Here is a 24,287-nt window from a genome sequence, read left to right as displayed (position 1 = left end):
AGAAACATACAGTGACTTGTGAGTGGCACACTAAGGAGGTAGAAGTGGGTTATTTTATTGCACAAATGAGCTACAGATTAAGCTAATGATGTTTTTCTTAATGACAACTTTAAAAACTGAATTTCTCCAACTTTATATAAGGTTTCTGTATAAGCTTAAATAATATCGCCCACGAACTTGATTATTTTCTTTACGCTAGTCTCGTTTCCTTCGTCTTTTGTGTGTGCAGGCTCCCTTTATCCAAAAAGGATGTGATAATCATCCCAGAATTACCCATAAATCAGTGCCCATCTTCCTCATATATCATGCCACAGACACGGCCTAAATGCATACTAGTAAATCCAGTAAAACCTGTATAGTAAAATTTAACTCATTTAGCACAACTTACATTTTACTTGTCTTCTATGTAGTTTCCTCCATAATTTCTTCAATTCTTTGGCAGAGTAGCCACAAAAGAATGGCCTTTTGACAAGGACCTACTAGGAACCCAACATGGTTGTGTTTACTTTTAACTGAACGCTAAACTTTACTCAGAGCTCATGAGTTTTCCATTTATTTTGTTTTGATTCCACCATTCAATCTAGAACACCATACTGTATTTATTATCTGTCTCCTTAATCTTCTCTGGTCTCTGACAGTGTTTTAGTCTTTCTCATGACCTTGACACTTTTGAGGAGTGTTTGTCAGTTACATAGAATGTTCCCTATTTTGAGTTTGTCTGATTCTGATGTATTCCCCATCATTATACCAGGGTTGTGAATTTTTGGAAAGGATACCATGGAGGTGATTTGCCCTTCTTACCACTTCCTGTCAGATGTCCAAGGTAGCCATGTGGTCTCAGTGGGGATGTTAACCTTCATCGCTTGACTCAGTTGATGTTTGCTAGGCCTCTCCACTGAGAACTTACTACATCTAGCCAAAGATGGGATTAAGCTCTTCTTCCAAGAGGGGCAAACTCTACTTTTGACTGTTGGCCTCTGCCCAAATGGAAAATGCCTATAAGATGACCACAGGCTAGTAAACTTCTCTGCACTGCAGGAAGTGACTTCACTCAAGCGTCATTCAGTTCTGTCCTGGGGAGGTGGGGCCCCTCCTCTCCCTTTGCATGCCATGAAATGCTTGCACCCACCTTCCTTAGCTACACGTCTGTACCATCCATTGCCTAGTCAGTTTCTTGACAGTCTGCTGTACATTTACAAGCCAGTAATAAAGGCAGTAATTATTGCAGGCAGCACTTACTGAACTTTTAGTGTTTGATAATGCTCTAAACACATGGATTATCTAATGTAATCCTTTCAGCCACCCTTTGGTGTCTGGGCACTTCATTGTACAGGGGAGGGGCTGTGAGCCACAGGCAGCTTAAATTGTCCAAGGGAACTGGGGCAGCCCTGCTCCTTAGTTCGCGTTTCTCAGCACTGTGTCTAGGACTGAGCAAGTGTTGATTCTGTATTTAAATTGATACAGGGATGGATTGATCATTAAGACTCAATTTCCTGTTTGATTGACCTTCTTTGATTACAGAGGTCTGGTAAAACATAGAAAAAATAAGAGCGGTTTTAAAAATGATGATGCTTCACAGAAGGCGTCGAAAGCAAGAGTGGCCCACTCTTGCTTTCGAAAGTGCACCCTTTCTTTAAAAAGCCATAGTCACCTTTGCTGGGCTTGTTAAATGTGCACATGGATTCTTTCATAGACATCGCATATTTGCAGCTTATTTTACCTTGTAACAGTTCAAACTAATTTAATATATTATTGAAGAACAAAAAGAAGTATTTACTCCTGAAGTTGACATCCTGGCTCTGGAGACCAAGGGAGTGAGGAATACTTAGCAAGAAGTCAGTAGATAGATGTGTAAACTAAAACTAAAATAATGTGGAGAAAACATATAGTAGTGTCATTAGAAAGTGGAACTCTGCCACTCTTTAATCTCTTCTTTCAGTTCTCTCTTCTTTCAATTCATTTATTTGTACCTAAAAATACATTTTAAGGGCTTACTATATGTGAGCCCCTGTGATAGGCATTGGAATGAAGTTGTACAAGCTATAGAAGGAACCAGTTCTCAGAGTTTACCACTAGTGGGGAAGACAGACATTTAGGTATAAATGGTAAATTATACAGTAGTGATAATGGGGTCCAAAGGAAACCAAGAACCCCCGTGTGTCCCTCACAAAGGGACGTTTACCCTGAGATCAAACTTTTAGCCAGGGGTTTCAGGTGTGTTTATTGAATTCATTAAAAAGAATATAGTTATCATCTCATGTTGAATGAGAAACGCTATTACATTGCCTTGGAACTTAGAGGTTGGCAGTATGTCTCAATCAAAATCTCATTTCTTTAAGACTTTCAGCAGGTGAACAGGAAGTTACTTTTGGCAACTCAAACTGCCCTGTGGTTTTTACCCCTGCCCTTACCTCTCCCCTTTTAAGAACACAGACTTGTGTACTAGATTGACGTGTTGGAGTTGGTGAGCCATTCAGAAGGGTCTTGCTGCCAAAATGCAGATGTCTTGTTACTTCTAAAAAAGAGTCAGTAAGAGGAAACTAAAGTACAAGTGACTCTTATTCTTATTATAGATGGGTAATACCATGTCTGAGAGAGGAAGGCTTCTTCTCAAGTGTTCATCTCTTCCCAACTAGCTTTAAGTTAACCATAGTCTTTATTTAGTATTTTTTTTAACATAAAAACATTTATTCAAATTTGTGAAAAACAAAGCATTCAATACTGTGAGTCTTGTGGAACTGCAAATGATTAATGGTATAATTCTCAGTCTTTTGTAAAGAGTCTTAACACCAAAGAGATTTATACAGTGTGGAATGGCAATGGTGCTTCGATGTGAGAATAGATAATCAATACCTGCAAGCTTAGAAAAAGTGTTCTATTTCCTCTGCTAATGACATAGGGGTTTTTGCAAGGCAAGAGTGTCTGAAGCATGAAGTACTCCAAAGAAGAATTAATTTGAAATCTGAAGTGGAAGATCAGTTTCAATTAAAATTGCACTTGAACGTATATTGGATGGAAGTGTGAAAGCAAGCATATAGTCAGCTTAAATCTTCAGATTGTTACCAGTGAATAAATGAATCCCACTGGTATGAACCCTGATTATATTTTTATAGAGTGATAAATTATATTTAACCCATGTCTGGAAGGTTATGAGAAATAATATGAATGGCAAGTACTTTTCTGACATTGCAGAGTATTTTTTAAATTGTTAGTAGTAGAAGGATAATTATCAGGTATCTGTTTTTACAAATGATGGCTTGCATCTATTATTTGAGTCATAGGTATTTGGATTTATTTTACTGTGTCCTGTATCATTTTCCCTGTTGAGTGTAATTTTATTGTAAGTTTTAGAAGGCATGCATACATACACATATGATATTATGATATTAAAACATTAGTTTCCATAATTTGGATTTATAAGCTCAGTTGTGGCTAAGTAAAATTCCTATTTTGGTCAGCCATCTGATAAATCAACCATCACTTTATTTGGTTTTTCAATGAATTCTTTTGGCATCTGGAAGAAAATTTAAGCTGTAGACAGGATGATTGGAACCATTCCTTATGTCTCCTTCCCCTCTTTTTTTTTTTCTTCAAATATATAGATGCAAGATGAAAATAAAGTTTGGCCAAAATAAAAGTTGGCTAAATATATGGCAAATACATACTATCCCTTTGTGATTCATCACAGACATAGGGAATTTGACAAAGAGGTAAAAAAAGACATGAGTGAAAAGCCTATGACAATTTAGTTGGAATCATGCAGTGAAGAGAATGGTGATGTTAACTTTTTCCAGATAGTAGCGTGACACTTAGAAATGACTTAAGAGTGCCCCAAGTTTGCTAGACCTTTGCCAATCAGCGAACATGTTCTTTAGGATAGTCTGTTTTTATCTTACTCTTTGGGATAGGGATTAGGGAGAATGACTTAAGCATTAGAGTGAGGCTGAGTATTTTCCAGATAGCAAAATTTGCATCATTTTAAGGAGCTATATCCATTGCTCTTGCATGCTCTTTCCATGACGGAAAATACTTTCTGTGATTGTCCCATTTTTCTTGTACCCTTGTTTATATCTACTGTGAGCTGTTACCAGTTTTCAGGGAATGGGGAAAGCTATGACAAATGATGCAGGATGGTCACTCATGTGGGCTCTTATTTAGTGGTAGGGAGATTTACCTACACTACTAAACTAACAAGTTGGACTTACCTACTAATAAACTAAATAAGATTTCTTTGTGTCTTCCATTGTACGAGGCTAGGTATACAGGAGGCATAAAAATTCCCACCCATCAACTAGTATTTCTGTATATGAATGTATATACACTAAGTGTGTATATACACACTAAGCTTTCTTATTGGGAAGCCTGTGTTTTACCTGCTAAAAATCGTAAAGTTTATTCTTACCTGATTATCCATAAAGGATTCAATCTTAATCTTTCCAGCAAAAGTTGTTTCAGCAGGCTACGCCCGCTATGTTGTGTCAACAAGGTTAAAAGTAGGATGCGGAAAAGTCTAAGAGCACGTACGTAGTCAATGTAATAGAAACTGCTCCCATAAAATTTCATGTCCAAATAAGGCAAGGAGGCAAATGCAGTGTGTTTTCTGTATTTATGCCTGATTGGTACCTATTAGAATTATGCTTTATTGTTGTGCTTTCTTCCTTTATTTCTGTGGCATATGTACCCCCAAAGTCTTTATTTATATGAGTGCAGAGTCCAATCTGAAGGTAACTTTATGACTGCATTTTTCTGTGAGAGAGAAGGATCGAAAAGGAGAGATGAGCACCTTAGCACTCAAGTGTACAAATGAAGGCCAAACTGAAAAATCTTTCACAATTAGCCAAAGGAAAAACCTGCCTTTATTGCCTCCATCATTTGTAATGCCTCTCATCTAGTTTTCTGTTGCTTTTATTTTTTTTTCCTCTTTCATGTTTACAAACTTTCATGGGCTAAGAAGACAGTTGTATTTAGGATGTTGCTCACAATAGCAAAACATGCTAACTTAATCAAGGTGCTTTTTTTTGTGAATAAATGCTCTGCTTATTTTAGGAAATATTTAAAAATTTTCAGAAATATGAACAACCCTGACAGCCCTTCTACACAACTCTCTTAATCTGGTTAAAGGTAAAGTTAGCAAATGTTTGATTGTAAATCAAGAAGCAAAACTAACTCAGGTAACATCTTTTCTGAAATCTTCTTGCCACATCAGGCAAATGGCTTCGATTCATAGTTTTCAGTACATTTACCTCTTTGGGCTGGGGACATGTTGAGAGATGCAGTGCTCAGCTTCCTAAGATTTATTCATTTCATCCCTGACCCTTGAACCGTGAGGATTGAAGTGTTGTCTTCTTTCAACAGGTGCCTATGGTCCTGAGCACTGGGTCACATCTAGTGTCAGCTGTGGGGGCCATCACCAGTCTCCTGTTGACATTTTAGACCAGCATGCGCGTGTTGGGGAAGAATACCAGGAACTGCAGCTTGATGGCTTCGACAATGAGTCTTCTAACAAAACCTGGATGAAAAACACAGGGAAAACAGGTAGACGATGTCTTCTTTATTTGTCCACAGAGCAACAGGAACTATTTTTGATGTCTTTGGTGTTTACCTTAACCATGACTTGCTCCTTAAATAGTGTACATTGCTGTAGGGAGCCTAAATCAGTCCTTAGTTTCAGAACAAGCTGTGTGACTGGATACATCACTTTGTGGCTAATCACCCTGTGACTTCATTTTTTTGAAAAATATAAACTGTAGATAATAAAATATTATACATCTAGACCTAAGGTTGTAGTGATTAAATGAGTTAACAGATGTAAGGTATGTAGAAGGACTTTCAGAAAGCTACCCAGTCTGGTAGCCACTAGCCACATATGGCTATTTCCATTTAAGTTTTAATTAAAAATTGAATAATATTAAAATTCAGTCCCTCAGTTGTACTAGGTACATTTCCACTGCTTGTCAGCCACATACGGCTAGTAACTACCCTATTGGGCAGCTCAGACAGAGGACGTTCTATCATTGCAGAAAGTTCTGTCAGGTAACATTGTGCCAAATATGCAAATGAAATCAGAATTCTTATCTTTCTTGAGATTTGGTTTATTAATATTTTTTATTACTTCCGAGTACAGATGAACTGTCTCATCCCTTTGTGTATCAGACCAGCAATTTGATTCTTTCACTTGTCATTTTGGGATTTGTGAATATGCAGCATCGTCTTTTTACCATTGCTAATGCGAAGAGCTGCCTCCGTCTCAATTACTGTTGTGCAAATATCAGTTTATAGATTGTCCTTATAAGTACCCGAGAATGCCTTGCTGTGCTTTGCTGTATGATCTGAAAATAAGCTCTGGGATATTATACTACATCTCTGCTTAGTGCTACCTGGGGTTCTGTTGATGCCTAAAGATATTTTTCACTCTTATTACTTAACTACTTATAACTTTGGCCCATTAAAGCAAGTTTTTTTCTCTCTCTTTTTAAAGTGAACCCTTTGTAACCAAGGATGTCACTGCGCACCACTGTTAGTAATCCCTTTCAGGAACCTTGGCTGCCAGAGCCCTCATGCTGGGCTAAAATGACTTCACTCCTAGCCCTTTGGTCCTATTCATGTTGTAGGTCACAAAGTTGCCTTTTTTTTTTTTTTTTTTTTTTTTTTTAAATAACCTAACTGGCTAAATGGGCAGCTTTAGGGATCACCAGAAAAAAAACTGGTGATCCAATAATGTTATTTGTACGTATTTTTTTCTTTCTTTTTTTGTTTTTTTTTTTTTTGAGATAGAGTCTCGCTCTGTTGCCCAGGCTGGAGTTCAGTGGCACGATCTTGGTTCACTGCAACCTCCACCTCCTAGGTTCAAGTGATTCTCCTGCCTCAGCCTCCCAAGTAGCTGGGATTACAGGCATGTGCCACCACCCGTGGCTAGTTTTTGTGTTTTTAGTAGAGATGGAGTTTCGCCATGTTGGTCTGACTGGTCTCCAACTCCTGACCTCAGGTGATCTCCCCACCTCGACCTCCCAAAGTGCTGGGATTACAGGCATGAGCCACTGCACCTGGCCTGTACGTACCTTTTCATCCTCACCTCTCTACCACCCCAGCACAGATTGTGTGCTTATTGTTGCAATTCAGAATTTATCAGTTGCCCTACTTTATGTTTTAAATACGGTGTTCTTAGGATAACTGCAATGAGATTATTTCTCTTCAGAACATCTAAATGTAGTGGACGAGAGCTTTGCCACCCTGGGTGCAATCAGAGATTGCAACTGAGTACCACCTCAGCACCACATTCTGGAAGGCTGTCAGAGACAATCACTGCGCTCTCTGATACGGTTTTCTACTTGACTTGCAACGCTTGACAGCCTTCAGCAAAGATAACACGTTTCAGTGACAGCTTTCAGCTTGGTATCACCAATGACAGGGTTTAGACGTATGTAGGGTTCACTCAGTTCAAGTTGATTCATGACCTTGGTCTTCCAGAAGCTGATTATCAATCTTTGTCACTCTCCTAGCTTCCTAGAGTGATCCACAACCTGTTACATATCTCTTGAGTGCATGCACTTGATTTTAGAGCAAAGCTATCCAAATACAAACCCGTCGGTCTCAGAAATTTCAGAAGCACAGTGTTCTGAGAAGCAGAAATAAATCTTTATTACTCTCATACAACTAATTACTATAAAATTCACGACATAATATTAGATAGGCCAATATATCATAAATACTCTAAGATGAATCTGCTGTAGGAAGGGTTTTTAAAAAGTGACAACCACACTTTGGGAGGCCGAGACGGGCGGATCATGAGGTCAGGAGATCGAGACCATCCTGGCTAACACGGTGAAACCCCGTCTCTACTAAAAAATACAAAAAATAGCCAGGCGTGGTGGCGGGCGCCTGTAGTCCCAGCTACTCGGGAGGCTGAGGCAGGAGAATGGTGTGAACCCGGGAGGCGTAGCTTGCAGTGAGCTGAGATCCGGCCCCTGCACTCCAGCCTGGGTGACAGAGCAAGACTTCATCTCAAAAAAAAAAAAAGTGACAACCAGCTATACGCAATTTGAAACAAAGAACATGCAATTTTTTTTTTTTTAATCTCTTGAAAGAGTTTTAACTTATGGTGGTTTAGAAACTTGGGTGCAGAAATCAACTTGTGTTGTTCTGTTTTAACACTAATATAAACTTCCTTCATTTGGTAGGTCTTTTTTTTGAGATGGTCTCACTGTTGCCCCGGCTGGAGTTCAGCGGTGTGATCTCAACTCATTGCAACCTCTGCCTCCCAGGTTCAAGTAGTTTTTGTGCCTCATCCACCTGAGTAACTGGGATTGCAGACACCCACCTCCATGCCCGGCTAATTTTTTTTTTTTTTTTTTTTTTTTTTGAGGCTGGAGTGCAGTGGGACAATCTCGGCTCACTGCAACCTCCACCTCCCGAGTTGAAGCAATTCTTCTACCTCAGCAACCTGAGTAGCTGGGACTACAGGAATGCACTACCACCCCGGCTAATTTTGTATTTTAGTGGAGACGGGGTTTCACCACGTTGGCCAGACTGCTCTGGAACTCCTGACCTCAAGTGATTTTCCCATCTCAACCTCCCAAAGTGCTGGGATTATAGGCGTGAGCCACTGTGCCTTGCCAGGCCCGGCTAATTTTTATATTTTTAGTAGAGACAGGGTTTTGCCATGTTGGCCATACTGGTCTTGAACTCCTGGCTTCAAGTGATCTGCCTGCCTCAGCCTCTTAAAATGCTAGGATTATAAGCATGAGCCACCATGCTTGGCTATTCTGTAGATCTTAACACACCATGAGTTCATAAATTTTTTAGAATTTGAAGAAATGAGTATTCATTTGATCTATTTTGTCTGGATCATATAAATTCAACTGAACAGTACGTATTAGTGCAGGCTAAATTAGGGTGGGGTTTATAATTTCCACATTGAATAGTATTGATAGGCAACCTGTCTAATTCTTTTTTTAAAGAAACCACCTATCACTGTACGACAGTTTTTTTGTTTGGTTGGTTGGTTGGTTTATTTATATATATTTTTGAGACAGAGTTTCGATCTTATTGCCCAGGCTGGAGTACAATGGAGTGATCTCGGCTCACCACAACCTCCGCTTCCTGGGTTCAAGCAATTCTCCTGCTTCAGCCTCCCAAGTAGCTGGGATTACAGGCATGTGCCACCAAGCCCGGCTAGTTTTTTGTATTTTTAGTAGAGACAGGGTTTCTCCATGTTGGTCAGGCTGGTCTTGAACTCCCGACCTCAGCAGGTGATCCACCCACCTCAGCCTCCCAAAGTTCTGGGATTACAGGCATGAGCCTCCATGCCCAGCCCACTGTACTAGTTTTGAAAGATGGTACAATTAAGAGAAATGGGTTAAAGGGGTCATGGGATCTGCATTATTTCTTACAACTGCATGTGAATCTGCTATTCTGAGAAAAATTAAAAGTGTAAATTTAAAAAAATTCGTGTATCATGAGCCACATGGCCTGCCTTTGTGCCATCCATTTTATATCTATCTTGCATACCTAGATGAACTTCCGTAAATCATTAATTTTTAAGCAACACATATTTTTCTTCTCTAAAATTATTTTAGAGTATTTTCTGGAACTTTATATTCCGGGAAATAAATTCAAGAGGGAGTATTTATTTTTTTCTGATGGAAATTTACAGGTCACTTATCTGTAAAATAGACTCTGTCTTTTGTATATTAAAATATGAATATAGAAAGTTAATATTTAAAGCGGCCTATTACATACAGACAGTAACTCTCCCATAAAACAGCTTAAATGTTCAGATCTGTCTTAACCCCCTGAGAGTGCTATATATCCTATCCAGCATAATCAATGGAGCAACTTGGTTGTACCTAACCCACTTCTCGAAAGTTGTCTAAAATATCTTCACAAGACAGATAGCATCTCTCTGTTTCTTCCTGAGGAGCCGTAACTATCTATTGTGCCAGTTCCCATTTGATTTCATCTAAAGTTATTTCCCTTTCTTTCATTTTTGTAGAATGAAAAGATAATGCATTCATCAAGAACATTTCAAGACAGTCTTGCTGTTCCTAGCATTAGCTTCCAGCAAAAAGATCAGAATTTAATACTTAGATGTTGCTTCTGATGTATGTTAATAAGACATGGTCTTCTATGAATTTTAACTATTGGGAGGAGTTTTTTTTTTTTTTTTTTAAACTACTTTTTCTTACATCCCACACTGAGGACAAATAGTAAATGTGTTTACCACAAGACGTGCTATTTTCATCTTCTCTCATTATATTGGTTTATTATATTTTTTCTTTGCCGACATTCTTTCCTATTTGTCTGCATATGCCATAGTGCCTGACACAGATGGATTCAAAATATGGTTATTCAGTTCACACAAGAATCATTGGGAGGGAAACTATAGATGGGAAAGTCAAGAGTGATTTTCTGGTATGTTACTGTGCCCATAAAACTAAGGCAAGTATTTTAGGACACTGTTCCATTGAGTTTATTTTACCTGGCTCTTAGAAGTTTTCAGTAGAGTAGCAACTTAAGAGCACACAGAGGCAAGCTAAGTAATGAACAAACTAATTGCTAGCTGGTAAAAAGAGAAAAATAAAATCTTAACAACCTTGGTCATTTCCACATGCTATTTCCCTAACTGCGCTTGTGATCCAAGCTAAGTGTTGGAGGAGGATGTGGCTCTGCTCAGACACAGGCCAGGGGTAGCCACCCCTCCCCAAGGTCAAGCAAGTGTCTGGAGTTGAAAGATACTCTTTGCCCTATTGTTCATTGTAGAACCCCACTCAAGCTAACTGCTGCCTCTCTACAGCCCTGAAGAGCCACTTGTCTCTTCCAAGGTCAGTGGAGACAAGGATGTGTGAGCCTTACTGAGAGTCAGCACCAGGCTACCACTTTAGATGGGCACCTTACAGGGTCTTTTCTTTTTTCTTTTTTTTTTGAGACAGAGTCTTGCTATGTGGCCCAGGCTGGAGTGCAGTGTCACCATCTTGGTTCACTGCAACCTCTGTCTCCCAGGTTCAGGCGATTCTTATGTCCCAGCCTCCCAAGTAGCTGGAGTTACAGGTGCATGCCACCACGCCAAGCTAATTTTTATATTTTTAGTAGAAATGGGGTTTCTCCATGTTGGCCAGGCTGGTCTTGAACTCCCAGCCTCAAGCAGTCTGCCCCATCTCGGCCTCCCAAAGTGCTGGGATTACAGGCATGAGCCACCACGCCCGGCTCATTACAAGATTTTCAATAGCAGTCTTCATGATGTCTGATTTCCCTCCAAAACTGATGGACTTTTGTGCCTAGCCCCCATGCAAGATGTGATCCCACAGTGGCATGGTTGCTCAAGTGTAACACGGATGCCTTTAGTAATCAAGAGATTGGTTAGGAAGTTTCTAGGAAAAGTGTGTTTTTGTGTGTGTGAGGGGGTTGTGGGTATGGGTGTGTGTATGTGTGTGTCTTCATATATTTCTGATAGTTTGGGCTTTCTGTTTTTTTCTTTCTTTCCTTCTTTTCTTTCTTTTTTGGAGTCTCACTCACTGTATTGCTAGACTGGAGGGCAGTGGTGCAATCTTGGCTCACTGCAACCTCTGCCTATTCTTTGTATTCTGTTGGACTCACATGTCTTTCTCTATGGATCTCTCCATGAGGTTTTACCTTTTTTGTGGTTTCATTCTCTCCCACATTTCCTCCTGTGTCTTCTCCTTGCATTTGCCTCCCCTGGGGCATGTCTCTGTCTCTCTGCCTTATTGTGCCTGTTTTCACTGCCTGCTCCTAGCGTTGTCCCCCTTCTCTCCTTCCTGTCTTCCTTCCTTAGAGCTGGCCATAGAAGAGAACTGAAGTTTAAAAAATGTTTTCATTTATTGTATCTATGGAGTAGATTTTGATATTGACAGTAATAACCTAAATGTGTTATTATTTCAATAAAACCTCTCTTATCCCTAATAATATTGGATGAGGAGGGCCTGGATAAGTGAAATACATGAATGATTCCCCAAATGTATTTTTAGGAGGGTCTCAAACTCACCTGGTGCCAATCATTACTTTTATTTTTATTATAACACTTCCATAGCCTCCTCAATGTAATGATCCTTAATAGGTGTAAATATGGGCCGATGATGGTAGACCATTGTGGAGTCATCATTCCTTGATCAACAGTTGCTTTTTTATTCTGAGTTTTGTTTGTGTCACTAATAAATAGGTCATTTCACTTACAAAGAGGCTGCCAAGCTTCTGATTAAGAGCAGAACATCAGCCAAGTAGACAGATGTTTGGAAACATCTGGGCCCTTGGCATTGTTTATATTGGGCGTGCCTAATATAAACAGTGTCTTTGTAGTACCCTGGGGCATCTCCGATTAGCCTAAGGTTGCCCAAAAAAAGAAAATGAAAGTTTAATTTTTAAAATCCATTATTTATTTGGGGAATGCTAGGTGTGCTTTTGCTCTGCTTTATACATTTTCCTGTTTCAAAGGCCCACGTTCTTGGGTTCTTTCATTCTAATACTATCCAGCTTTACCTGAATCCTGGAATTGAGCTTGGAGCTATTTCACTGGGTCAGTCTTTGGCTAGGTACTCTGCAAGCTGTGTTTCCTGTCTGCTAAGCTCCATTTTCTTTGTTATGCCCACAGCCTCAGTCCCCAAATTCAGGTGGTAGGAACTAGTTTTTGTGTAGACAGAAGCCTGATTAACCAATTACCCTGAATGTTACAGGCCATTTTTTGAAGAACTGTTTCTTTTTTAGGGTACAGCGTTCTCTGCTAGACTCCTCCATCTTTCATGTCTTATATGGTTAAAGTGTTAACTAATCCACCTTGTTCATCTCACCTAGTTTAGCAGTGAGTTAACTGAGACCCAGGATATTCCTGTGGTTTATCATCTCTTGGATATCGGAGGTTGCTCTGATTCAGCATGTCCAGGGACTCTTTACTGGATTACTGCTATCAGCTCCTCACTTATTTCTACTGACCAGCATTGCTTTCCTCCCAGGCCTTCTCCACAGAGTAGCCAGAGTAATCTACTTAGTTCCTTAATCTGATCTTGCCTGTCTCTCCCTTTTTCTTTGTTGTTCTCTCTCCCAATCATATCAAGGACTTCCCATTTCTCTTGGAACAAACGGACTGCTCACTGTCCCTGCCTCGTGCTCTGTCCTCGTGTCCCACCCTGCTCTCTGGGTACCTGTCACCTTGGCTTTCTCTTGCTCATTACCACTACCGTGGGGCCATTGATTCTTTCTTGATGTTCTCCCATCTTGTTGGCACTTCCCTGGGGTAGCTCCTTTCACTCTCAGCTCAGACCATGACACCCTCCCCTTCTCTCATCGAGGCTTGGATGCTCAGGTGCTACCCCTTGTCCCACTTGCAGGTTTGCGTCTGTTGTCTGTTTAGTTCTTGAGACCTGTCTTTCCCATTAGCCATAAGTTCCAGAAGGGCAAGAGTTGTGTCTGATTTACCCAACTTTTTCCGCCAGTGATTACTCAGTAAATATTTGTTGAGTATTTGAAAAACATAAATGTCAGTGTCTACAGGGAAATTAGTGGAAGGCTGTAACGACAGCCAGTGCATTCTGACCTTCAGAGAAGAGCGTTTCCCTTTTACTGGGAGCCCCAGGGCATCCCTCTGATGTCACAGGTATTGTGGAAAGTGGTCTGGGGATCCCATCATTAGGGTCCATAATGGTAGGCTTTTTTTTCTACCTTATAGTCTTGGCAACGGTGCATCAGGGTAGGAGGATATGATAGTAAACTGCTAGTTTTCCTCTCTTCCATTTTTCTTTACTTTTTGGCACCTGCTGCTGTTTACTCAGATTTTAGTGTGAACATTTGCTTTAGCCTGTGTTATACACACATGTTGAATTTAATTTATAAACAGTTGGGGGATGTCCTGCAAAGAATGCTTATGAATGCCAGGCACTTAGTCAACCCTTCCAGTTCAGGAGAAAACTAATTCCTCATTTAAGATGTGAACTGACCTGTACTTTGTCCTGGCCCTTTGCATAGCCTGGAGGTCTTTACATCATGGGGAGCCCCAGACATAAGGAGAATCTGGTGAAAGCTGTGGATCCTTCCCTAGGATAATAACCTTCCTTAAGGTTGCATAACACCAATGCTATTCTGTGATGTGTATGAATTGCTGCTGTGAGCGTTCTTCGTATATCAGCCCTCGTGAACCTCTTAACTTACCTGTGAAGTAGCTGCTATCTTATTCCAATTTTACAGAATAGGAACGAAGCCACCAAGAAGTGCATTAACTTTCTCGTAAGTGGACAGTGGCAGAACTAGGATTCAAGTTTGGACTTACTGGCTACACAGGCCAGCTCCTAAGCTCCATGTGTGCACCGTGCTCAGAAATTTACTTCTTGTGTCAGGAAGATATAGACCTCCAGAGCCCATACGTAGCCACAGCTGTGGACTTTTGGACTCTTCTTGTGAAGCTTCCAGCTTCTTCTGTTCTCTCCATCATTCTGCTTTTATTTCATCACAATCTACATTCATCACAATCAGGATAGTTTTAGAAACTTTGTTTGCCACATAGACCTTTCCTGTCTTTCTGTCTTAGCCCAACTGTCTTAGTTAGTTCAGGCTGCTATAACAAAATAACATAAACTGGGTGGCCTAAACAATAGAAATTTCTCAGCGTTCTGGAGGATGGAGGTCCAAGATTAAGGCACCAGCAGATTCAGTGTCTGGTGAGGTCCTGCTTCTTTCATAGATGATAACTTCTCACATTCCATGGTAGAAGGAAAGGCAGCTAACTGGGGGCCTCTTTTTTCTTTTTTTTTGAGAGTCTCATTCTGTCACCTAGGCTGGAGTGCAGTGGCATGATCTCGGTCACCGCAGCCTCTGCCTCCCGGGTTCAAGCAATTTTCCTGCCTCAGCCTGTTGAGTAGCTGGGATTACAGGTGCCTGCCACCACACTCGGCTAACTTTTTGTACTTTTAGTAGAGACGGAGTTTCACTATGTTGGCCAGGCTGGTCTCAAACTCCTGACCTCAGGTGATCCTCCACCCCCGGCCTCCCAAAGCACTGGGATTACAAGTGTGAGCCACTGTGCCTGGCCTGGGGATCTCTTTTTTAAGTGCACTAATCCCATTCATGAGGGTTCCACCCTCATGGCCTAATCACCTCCCAAAGGCCCTGACTCATCATACCATTACATGGGGATTGGGGTTTCAATTTGTGAGTTTCCAGGGAGATAAACATTCGGTCTATAACACCATTCATTCTTCTCCTGTCTTTAGCTGTTAGCTTGGCACCTTCCAGTTTGTGCCTTATCCAGATTCAGCTTTTCCTGCCGTTGTTTTAATTTTAGATTAAATTTTATTTGTATTTATTATTATTATTATTATTATTATTATTATTTTGAGACAGAGTCTCNCGGAGTTTCACTATGTTGGCCAGGCTGGTCTCAAACTCCTGACCTCAGGTGATCCTCCACCCCCGGCCTCCCAAAGCACTGGGATTACAAGTGTGAGCCACTGTGCCTGGCCTGGGGATCTCTTTTTTAAGTGCACTAATCCCATTCATGAGGGTTCCACCCTCATGGCCTAATCACCTCCCAAAGGCCCTGACTCATCATACCATTACATGGGGGATTGGGGTTTCAATTTGTGAGTTTCCAGGGAGATAAACATTCGGTCTATAACACCATTCATTCTTCTCCTGTCTTTAGCTGTTAGCTTGGCACCTTCCAGTTTGTGCCTTATCCAGATTCAGCTTTTCCTGCCGTTGTTTTAATTTTTAGATTAAATTTTATTTGTATTTATTATTATTATTATTATTATTATTATTTTGAGACAGAGTCTCGCTCTGTCGCCCAGGCTGGAGTGCAGTGACGCAATCTCAGCTCACTGCAAGCTCCACCTCCCAGGTTCACACCCTTCTCCTGCCTCAGCCTCCCGAGTAGCTGGGACTACAGGCACCCACCACCACGCCCGGCTAATTTTTTGTATTTTTAGTAGAGACGGGGTTTCACCATGTTAGCCAGGATGGTCTCGGTCTCCTTACCTCGTGATCCGCCTGCCTTGGCCTCCCAAAGTGCTGGGATTACAGGAGTGAGCCACCGCGCCCGGCTGTATTTATTATTTTTATAGTGCTATTTTCTTCTAATTTACTTACTTCATTTTGATTAAATGAATTGATTTTAAAAGAAAACTCTTTATCAACACCATTGTTGGAAAAACCAGTTCTGATTGACTGGTAGAAACTTACTGCTAGAAATATATCCATAATCTACAAAAATAAATCAACCTTGCTCATGTTATTAAATTTTAGCGTTATGCTTACTCGAGTAAAATTGGGAAATAAGTGAGTATCAGGGAACTATACGGGTTATATTAGCACCCAACTATGATTTTATTTTCTTTGATCAAAAAGATAGAAATAATTCAGAAAAGGCAGTATCTTTTTTATTCTGGGTTTTAGTGTACTAAAAGCATCTACCCAGTACTTAAGATCTCTCCCCCAGGCCCAGTCTGGGCACACTGACTCACACCTGTGTAATCCAGGCACTGGGAGGCCAAGGTGGGTGAATCTCTTGAGGTCAGGAGTTAGAGACCAGCCTGGCTAACATGGTGAAACCCTGTCTCTACTAAAAATACAAAAATTAGCCAGGCATGGTGTCTTATGCCTATAATCCCAGCTACTCAGAACACTGAGGCAGGAGAATCACTTGAACCCGGGAGGCTGAGGCTGCAGTGAGCAGTGATCATGCCATTACACTCCAGCCTGGGTGACAGAGCGAGACTCTGTCTCAAAAAAAAAAAAAAAAAAAGTCCTTACCAATTTGATAGACTCCAAATGGTATCTTATTGCTGTTTCTGCCCGTATATTCTTACCCAGGGCAGACTTGAGTGCCAAATTACAGAGAACTTAGAATGTAGAAAGAATGGTGTACACCTAAGTAACAGAAAAGAGGAAGACATGTGGGAAAAGACATCCAGAGAGAAGCATCCAGAGAAAAAGGAGACCAGTGTCACATCCTTTTTGGCATGCAGATGTTTCCATATTGCTTTAGGTTTTGAACATTCTCTTGAGAAGGCTTCTCACTTCCCTGCTGTTCAGAACTGACAGAGGTAGACGCCATCTCAAAAAAAAAAATAAAATAAAAGATCTCCTCCCAAATAGTATTTGAGCCATCCCTGCTCTTGCTATTGTCCCTGCCTCTAATGACACTTGTGTGGGAAAGACAGTATTGCTTTAAAGTATAACTTTCTCTGAAAACAGAGAGTTACACCTATGTGGCCAGTCTTTTGTGCTGTCCAGGAGCTCCAGCCTTGATTCTAGAAATGAGTTTGAAAAAACTGCCACTGAATATGTGCTTGCTGGCTTCCTGGCCCTGGATCATCTGCTTTCCCAGTGTGATTTTTCTCCAGGTGTCAAAATAGCCCAGCCAGGTAGGCACTGCAGTAATTATCCCATTTGAACAGTGGCGGAAACTGAGGCACAGAGAAGTTGGGTAACATGCCTGAGGTCACACCACTGTTAAGTGGCAGAATGGAGTCCCAATGTGTCTTGAGCTCGTATGCATGACATCTTGTGCTCTGCAGTGACTACCTTCGGTATATTCTGTTTCAAACAGTTCAGTGTTACACCTGTCATCAGAAAATGTGTTAGCTGGGAAAGTTCTCTCATTCCAGTTTCATGTGTAAACAAAAATATATGACATTTTTGGAAGGGGTGGGTGGACATGTAACATGCTGTGTGCTCTGGTGAGAAACACTGTAAAATGAAAAATGAGATTAATGTTTCAGATTGTACAGTTCTCTAATTATGCTTTTAATTATTCATATAAAACAAGTAAAATGACCCCTGACAGAGATATAAATGATTTAGGTAAAATCAAATATTTATAAGATGCTGCTGATTCCCTGGGTATATTGTAACAGATGGAATCAAAATGTTTTGCCTTCGTCCTTTGGAACTTACAACTGGCTGAGAAGGATCAACAGTGTTTGAAACACTACCGAGCTAATGCCTAAATGTTTTGACATCAAACTAAAGGTATGTGGTTAGTATAATATAATATTTTAGAAGATATTTTCTAATATCTGTATACATAGATGTATTTTATATAAGATTTTAGATATTCTAAGATACTATATTTATGTCACACAATGATAAGTCTCTCATTTTTACAGGTTTAAATAATTAAATGAAAATCAAAAGGTGTAATATTTCATGACACATTGAAAATTTTGTCAAATTTAAATATCGGTGTGGTTAAATAAAGGTTTATTGGAACATAGCCTCACCCATTCATTTAAGTATTATCTTTGGCTGCTTCTGTGCTATAAAGAGTGAGTAGTTACACTAGAGACCAGTTGGCCTGCAAAGCCTAAAATATTTACCAACTGGCCCTTTACAGGAAAAGTTTATGACCCCTGTTCTAAAAGATGCCCAACACAGGGTGAAGGTGGCACAGTGCTGTGGCATATTTAATTGGCACAAGAAACACTTGCTTTTACTTCATTTTATCCTGTAATTTGCTGTTCTTCTAATTGGGCATTCCTTGTATATTTTTTCAAAAGTTGGAGAAAAACTGCCTTTTGAATACAATAAAAAGGGATTTATATGAGAAAGTTCCTTCACTTGCTTTTAATGCTTCCTTTACATAGAGAAGTACTGAAACTAATTGCAGTATTCTAGAAATGGGTCATTAGCCTAGTCCCTATCTTTTATGGAGACCTAATTTTCATGCAGGATTTCTCACTAAAGCTCTAACTAGGATCCCTTTAGGAAGAGGAGACAATGAGGATAAGCAATTTCCCATGGCTTACGCAAGCTTGGCTTTCGATCACAAACCATTCGGTATATTGTTTGGCACCTTACATGTATTTAGCAGCCAATAAGTATTTATTGAATGAATGAGTGAATGAATGAATTCACTTCTAGAGAAACAAAAAAAGGGAATATATCACTTGAAAAGAATTTGTTTTTTATTTAGACATTATATTCCTTTTGGAAAAATATTTTTTTGTTAGTGTAAATCCAAGTTATTCTCAATTTCTCCTTCCTGTATTTCAAGAAAGAGCAGTATATTTTTGAAATTTAGGGTTGGAATTTAATTGAGGTTCCCTATGTTGTGGATGCTTCTCATGTGTTCTTTGGATGGGTTAAGGGAAATTATTTTTTGCTTGGAACTAAAAGAAAAAATAGAGAAAACTAGTTATCTGCCAGTATTTGAGTGACTTCAAGAGTAGATTTTGCATTACACTTCCCTGGGTACTGTTATTAAATAACAGACTCCCAGCTCTCTTCCCACTTACTGTTGCCTTAATATTGGAAGCACCCACAAATTTTTGTTTCCTGATATCTTGCCTGCATTTTCTGACCAAAGAAACATGCCTATTGCATCTGGCTGATTATATATTTCCTATCTGGTTCCAGACCTTGAATCTTGGGGTAGCCCCATGAATCAGTGCTTAAAAAGAAGAATCTTGCTCTCTAGACGATTTTGACCATCAAGCAGTTTTAGGAGACACTGATTCAGAGTGACTTATTCTGTCATTGTCTCCATTTTTTAAAAATCTGTTAAATGGATAAGTAATTCTGAGATCATTCTCTGGAAAGTGTCATGATTTAGGGCCAACTGATGCTCTGAGAGCATTCTGCAGCTAGAATGAACTAATTTATTCAGGCGGGTGTGTTCAATGTATTTTTTCACAGGTGCATGAGGACATAATTCACATCATGGTAGTCATGAACTTTATTAGAAGTAACAGGAAAATTCGGTTTGATTTTGAAACTCAGTTTGTTTTCCTCTCTTCTCATTCGTTTCACACAGTTGCCATCCTTCTGAAAGACGACTATTTTGTCAGTGGAGCTGGTCTGCCTGGCAGATTCAAAGCCGAGAAGGTGGAATTTCATTGGGGCCACAGCAATGGCTCAGCGGGCTCTGAACACAGCATCGATGGCAGGAGGTTTCCTGTTGAGGTGAGAGAAAGTCAAGATCTCAACGTGTAGCTGTGCTTCGGTCTTTATGTTAATCAGATGCTATGTCCTTACCCTCAGTCATTTTGCAAATCACACCTGTACAGTACCTAACTTCATCTCTCTGGAAACCCTTTATCCGTAGTATGGCAGGTGGGTATCCATCCTTGTTTCTTGCGTTTGTTTAACTGGAGAAACACAGAAGTCACAGGCATCGTGGTTTGAGTAGACTCACTGCTGGTTGATGATGTTCATCATGTGTTTCATTTGACACAGTTTCTTTTCACTGTCTGTTCCCATTTTTGAAAGATGACATTATGTATGAAACTGGGTTGACTTCATTTTCACCCTTAAGAAAATAGAAAAGTTGGCAACATGTAGAGGAGTCTCAGAACCTTCTCTTGGTAGCAAAGTTGTAAGGTTTTTTTTGCTCCCAGTGGCTGTTGAAAAAGAGGCTGTGGTGGTATGAGTCACTGTTAATTTTGTTAGGATTGATGGTGACATTTTGCTTCTGCTGTGTCAGTCTTCTCAGTGATCCATCCTGCTGGACAGTAGAAGGGTGTGGTCAGATGCTAGGTCAGATGCTGCTGTGTATCTGCTTTAGAGCCAGGGTGAGGGAGGGAGCACGTCTCCAACTCCTTTATTAATGTTGGGTAGGGAGAGCACATCTCTTCCAATGCCAACCTTATGTATTTCCTTTAATCATGATTGTTGTGTGACTGTTCTTTTGTTGTGATGAACATGTTTGTTTCTTGGTAGGTCCCCCATGTGGTAAGCCTTAGAAGTGTATGGAAGAACAAAATGAATGTGGTTCTGAAACCTGCCCAAGAGTCCCATAGACAGTTGTTTTGGATAAACATAGAAATTGGCCCTTCTGCTATTAAAGCTTCACACTTGTATTTGTTTTATTTGAGTTCCTTCCTCAGGAAAGGACCTTCAGGCCTCTCAAAAAAGTATCAGAGGACTGAAGTGCACCAGACCATTGCACCAAATGCCTTTTTACCCCTCCTTAGTTCTTGTTTTCTTACACATTGTTAGGTTTCTTCCATGTTATATAAATCTCTAGTTTTAGTCAATCAGGGAGCTGGATTTGAGACTGAGCTCACATCTCCTCTCTCGGCTGCAGTACCCAATTAAAGCCTTCCTTGGCAATGCTTGTCATCTCAGTGATTGGCTTTCTGTGCAGCAAGCAACCGGACCTAGTCTGAACCCCGGGTGTTTCAGTAACAGTTCTAGCCTATGGCTGTACTCAAACGTGGAGTGACTTTTCACTGGTAACATACGTTAATCAAAGGAGCCACATGGCCAAGAAGGTTTTCAGCTGTTAGAATTTCATAGCTTCTAAGTCTTGTCCTGCTTTGATAATCTGATGAATTCTTGAGACCCCCTTCACAAAGAAGACACATGTGTGTATCTACACATAGATTTACATGTAACTGATAGGATTTCATCATTCTCCCTAGCTCCTCAGGCCCATTTTTGAACCCTGTAAGTATCCGTGAAGCTCTGGTGAAGAACCCCTACACGATAAGAAAATAATTTTTATTTTTCTATAGATGCTTATATGGCCACGCAGATTTGTTTCTTATCCACTGTTCCTGGAGAAACCAGAGATAACTACTCTGAGAAAATGCTTCATGTTTTTTCTTGTTAAGCTGAGGAATTGTCAGTAGCAGAATTCTTCCTGCATTAGGACTCCTCTATCTGTGGAACTTCCTATCCTAGTCACAATAATGATATCTTTCATGAGTTGGGTTTCTACTTAATGGGTTCTCTTCCACCCTTAAAATGGAATGAATCATTTCTTAGAAGTCTTAGCTTTATTTGTACTTGGAAAACTTGATTCCTAGAAGCAAAATTACATCATGTTCTTAAGTGTAGGATTTTCCTTCTGGACTTGCTGACAGGTTCCCATTGGCAATATGAGTTGAAGGGGCAGCTTTGTGTCCAGCCAGCTTTGCTCTGAAGCCTCTTTGTCTTAGAATTGGGTTGCGGTTTGTTCATTTCCTGTTGTTTTGGACAAAAGACCTGTCCTGAAAGCTTAAAAACTCAATCAGATGGCTACCTTGGAAAAGAAGACCTCTAGAGCTGGGAACTGGGAACCTTGCCTCTGTGTAATTACACTTCCTCATGCCCAGAATGACCAGTCTCCTCTTTACATTTGATTCTGGGAATAATGTATCAAAGACATTAATACCCTTTTTTTCCTTTCTTTGTTTGAAATGGAGTCTCACTGTTGCCCAGGCACATGATCTCAGCTCACTGCAATCTCTGCCTCCTGGGTTCAAGCAATTCTCCTGCCCCAGCCTCCCAAGTAGCTGGGATTACAGGCGTGTGCCACCACGCCTGGCTAATTTTTGTATTTTTAGTAGAGACGAGGTTTCACCATGTTGGCCAGGCTGGTCTTGAATTCCTGACCTCAAATGATCCACCTTTCTCGGCCTCCCAAAGTGTTGGGAGTACAGGCGTGAGCCACGGCGCCCGGCCACAGAGTAATATTCTTTTGAAACACGTGACTTTTGGTGACTATTTCAGTTTTCCATTTCTCAGAGGGAGCCATTGAATTCAGAAGCTAATTAGAAATGGCAGCCACCATGCCCAGGCTTATTGTTTAACCAGGTTGTTTGGATATTTTTCTTTTAAATAATGTCAGATGATACGGCTGCCTATATCAATTGGGTTCCTCATTGAAGTCCATCTGATTCGTAGCTTGTTTTCTGAAAATGTGATAAACATATTAACGGCATATTTGGAGGAACTTGAATTTCAGAGATTAAGTAACTGCATTAAATTTACCTTTAAAATATGCACAAGAAAGTTGCTTGCTTTTGCCCGAAGTATGTCTGTGATATTTCATGTTAAGTTGCTTTATTCGAGTTCTTCATTAATACCCATCTCTCCTTACAATTTTTATACTATTTGAGCATCTTACACTTGGTTTATTTCTTTTGACATAACTACAATTGTTTTCCCAAAAACTAGAATGGAAATAAGAAAATTTAATTTATCATGGAGTAATTTATCAACATTGGGGACATTAATTATTTGTTTTGCATGCAGTATGTATGAGGGCTACAGAAGAATCATTGTTGAAGATTGTACTAGGATTGGTAGAATATGGCTGTGGTTCTCAGCTGGGGACAGCATCTCCCCCCTGCACCCTGGGGCATTAGGTCATGTCTGGAGACATTTCTGGTTATTGCCATTGTTGGAAGTGTTATGGCATTACTTTCTGGTTGGTAGAGGCCAGGGATACTGCTATACATCCCAATGTAGAGGACAGCCCCCACTAAAAGGAATCATCCAACCCCAAAATGTCACTAGTGTCACTGTGGTGAGATTCTGGAGTGGAGAAAGCAGTGTGTTTAGTGGAATTGAGCATTTCTTTATCTAAGTAGCATCATTTAAAATACATTTGAATAAAGAGGACTTGTTTCTTGGGAAGTCATTCCATCCTCTTTGGGTTTTAGAGAGTAAATGTACCTTGCCTCATGTGTAACGGCATTGCTGTTCCTGGTTTCTTTAGTATCTGCTTGAGATGCAGTCACGACCTTGGGAATTTTAACAGCTCCCTCTGTGCTGCGGCTCTGCAGGCTGAATTTTAAACATATGCCCCACAAGAAGCTGGATCTGCTCCCTGAGGGTAAATGGCAGCAAACTCAACTTTGTAGGTTTTGTTGCTTCCCAGGAATTCTTTGAGGTCATCTGAGACAACTTTGTAGGCATCCAGAAATTAAAGCTCTCTGAATTTTTCTGGCTGGAATCCTGGACTCAGTCTTGTAGTTCCTGCACTTAATAACATCCAGTCTAATAGTTAACAAAGAAAGCCCTTGTACAAACAAAACAAGATGAAAGCTCTTCAGTAACCAGTGTTCTTTACAGCTCAGTTAAAGTTAGAAAAGAAAGTTGAAGTCACATTACAATGCCATGCCTTAGAGACTGAACCCAATTTGGATCCTCAGATGCCCTCACCTCCTGTTACTGAGCATTATTCCTTGCCTAGCAGCACATTTTTCTTGAGTATCTTCTGTTGTACGTGGGCTGGTACACAAAGATAAGTCAGAAAGTCACAGTTCCTGCCTTCAAGGTGTTTACACTCCAGTGGTGACACAGAAATTAAACATTGGTCATGTAACTATCTATGTAATTTCATTTGTATTATAGTCTCTGAAGTAGAGGGATATTTTGATAGGGGATGGAAGCTTTCAATGGAGACATTGATACTTATTAGATGGAAAAGACGAATTGGAGCTTCCTAGTAGAATAAGGATATGCAAAAGCCGTGGGGCAGGTGGTATTTGTTAAGTTTAAGGAATAAAGAGGCCAGTAGAGATTTTGGTAGGCAAGATAATGTCTCTTCTTCCAAATGTCTGCTGCAAATATGTTAC

The 24,287-nt window shown here is 40.3% G+C and overlaps 1 protein-coding gene across 5 annotated transcripts in view; it reads left to right on the top strand.

The window, feature by feature from the left end:
- Window positions 1-24,287, top strand: part of PTPRG (protein tyrosine phosphatase receptor type G) — a 747,615-nt gene that overhangs the window by 434,298 nt on the left and 289,030 nt on the right. For 4 of the 5 annotated variants that reach the window (XM_017854227.1, XM_017854230.1, XM_017854229.1 and 1 more), the window contains exons 3-4: window positions 5,356-5,535; window positions 19,754-19,902. In XM_017854227.1, coding sequence (XP_017709716.1) covers window positions 5,356-5,535; window positions 19,754-19,902 — 329 coding nt within the window. Of the gene's footprint in view, window positions 1-5,355; window positions 5,536-14,586; window positions 14,658-17,855; window positions 17,971-19,753; window positions 19,903-24,287 lie in introns of those variants that run through there. The other variant, XM_017854231.1, reaches the window with a different exon arrangement.

This window comes from Rhinopithecus bieti, unplaced genomic scaffold (genome assembly GCF_001698545.2).
Source record: "Rhinopithecus bieti isolate Rb0 unplaced genomic scaffold, ASM169854v2 scaffold_36004, whole genome shotgun sequence".
NCBI lineage: Eukaryota > Metazoa > Chordata > Mammalia > Primates > Cercopithecidae > Rhinopithecus > Rhinopithecus bieti.
Note: the sequence above shows the minus strand (reverse complement) of the source record. Positions and strands in the feature narration are given on the sequence as shown.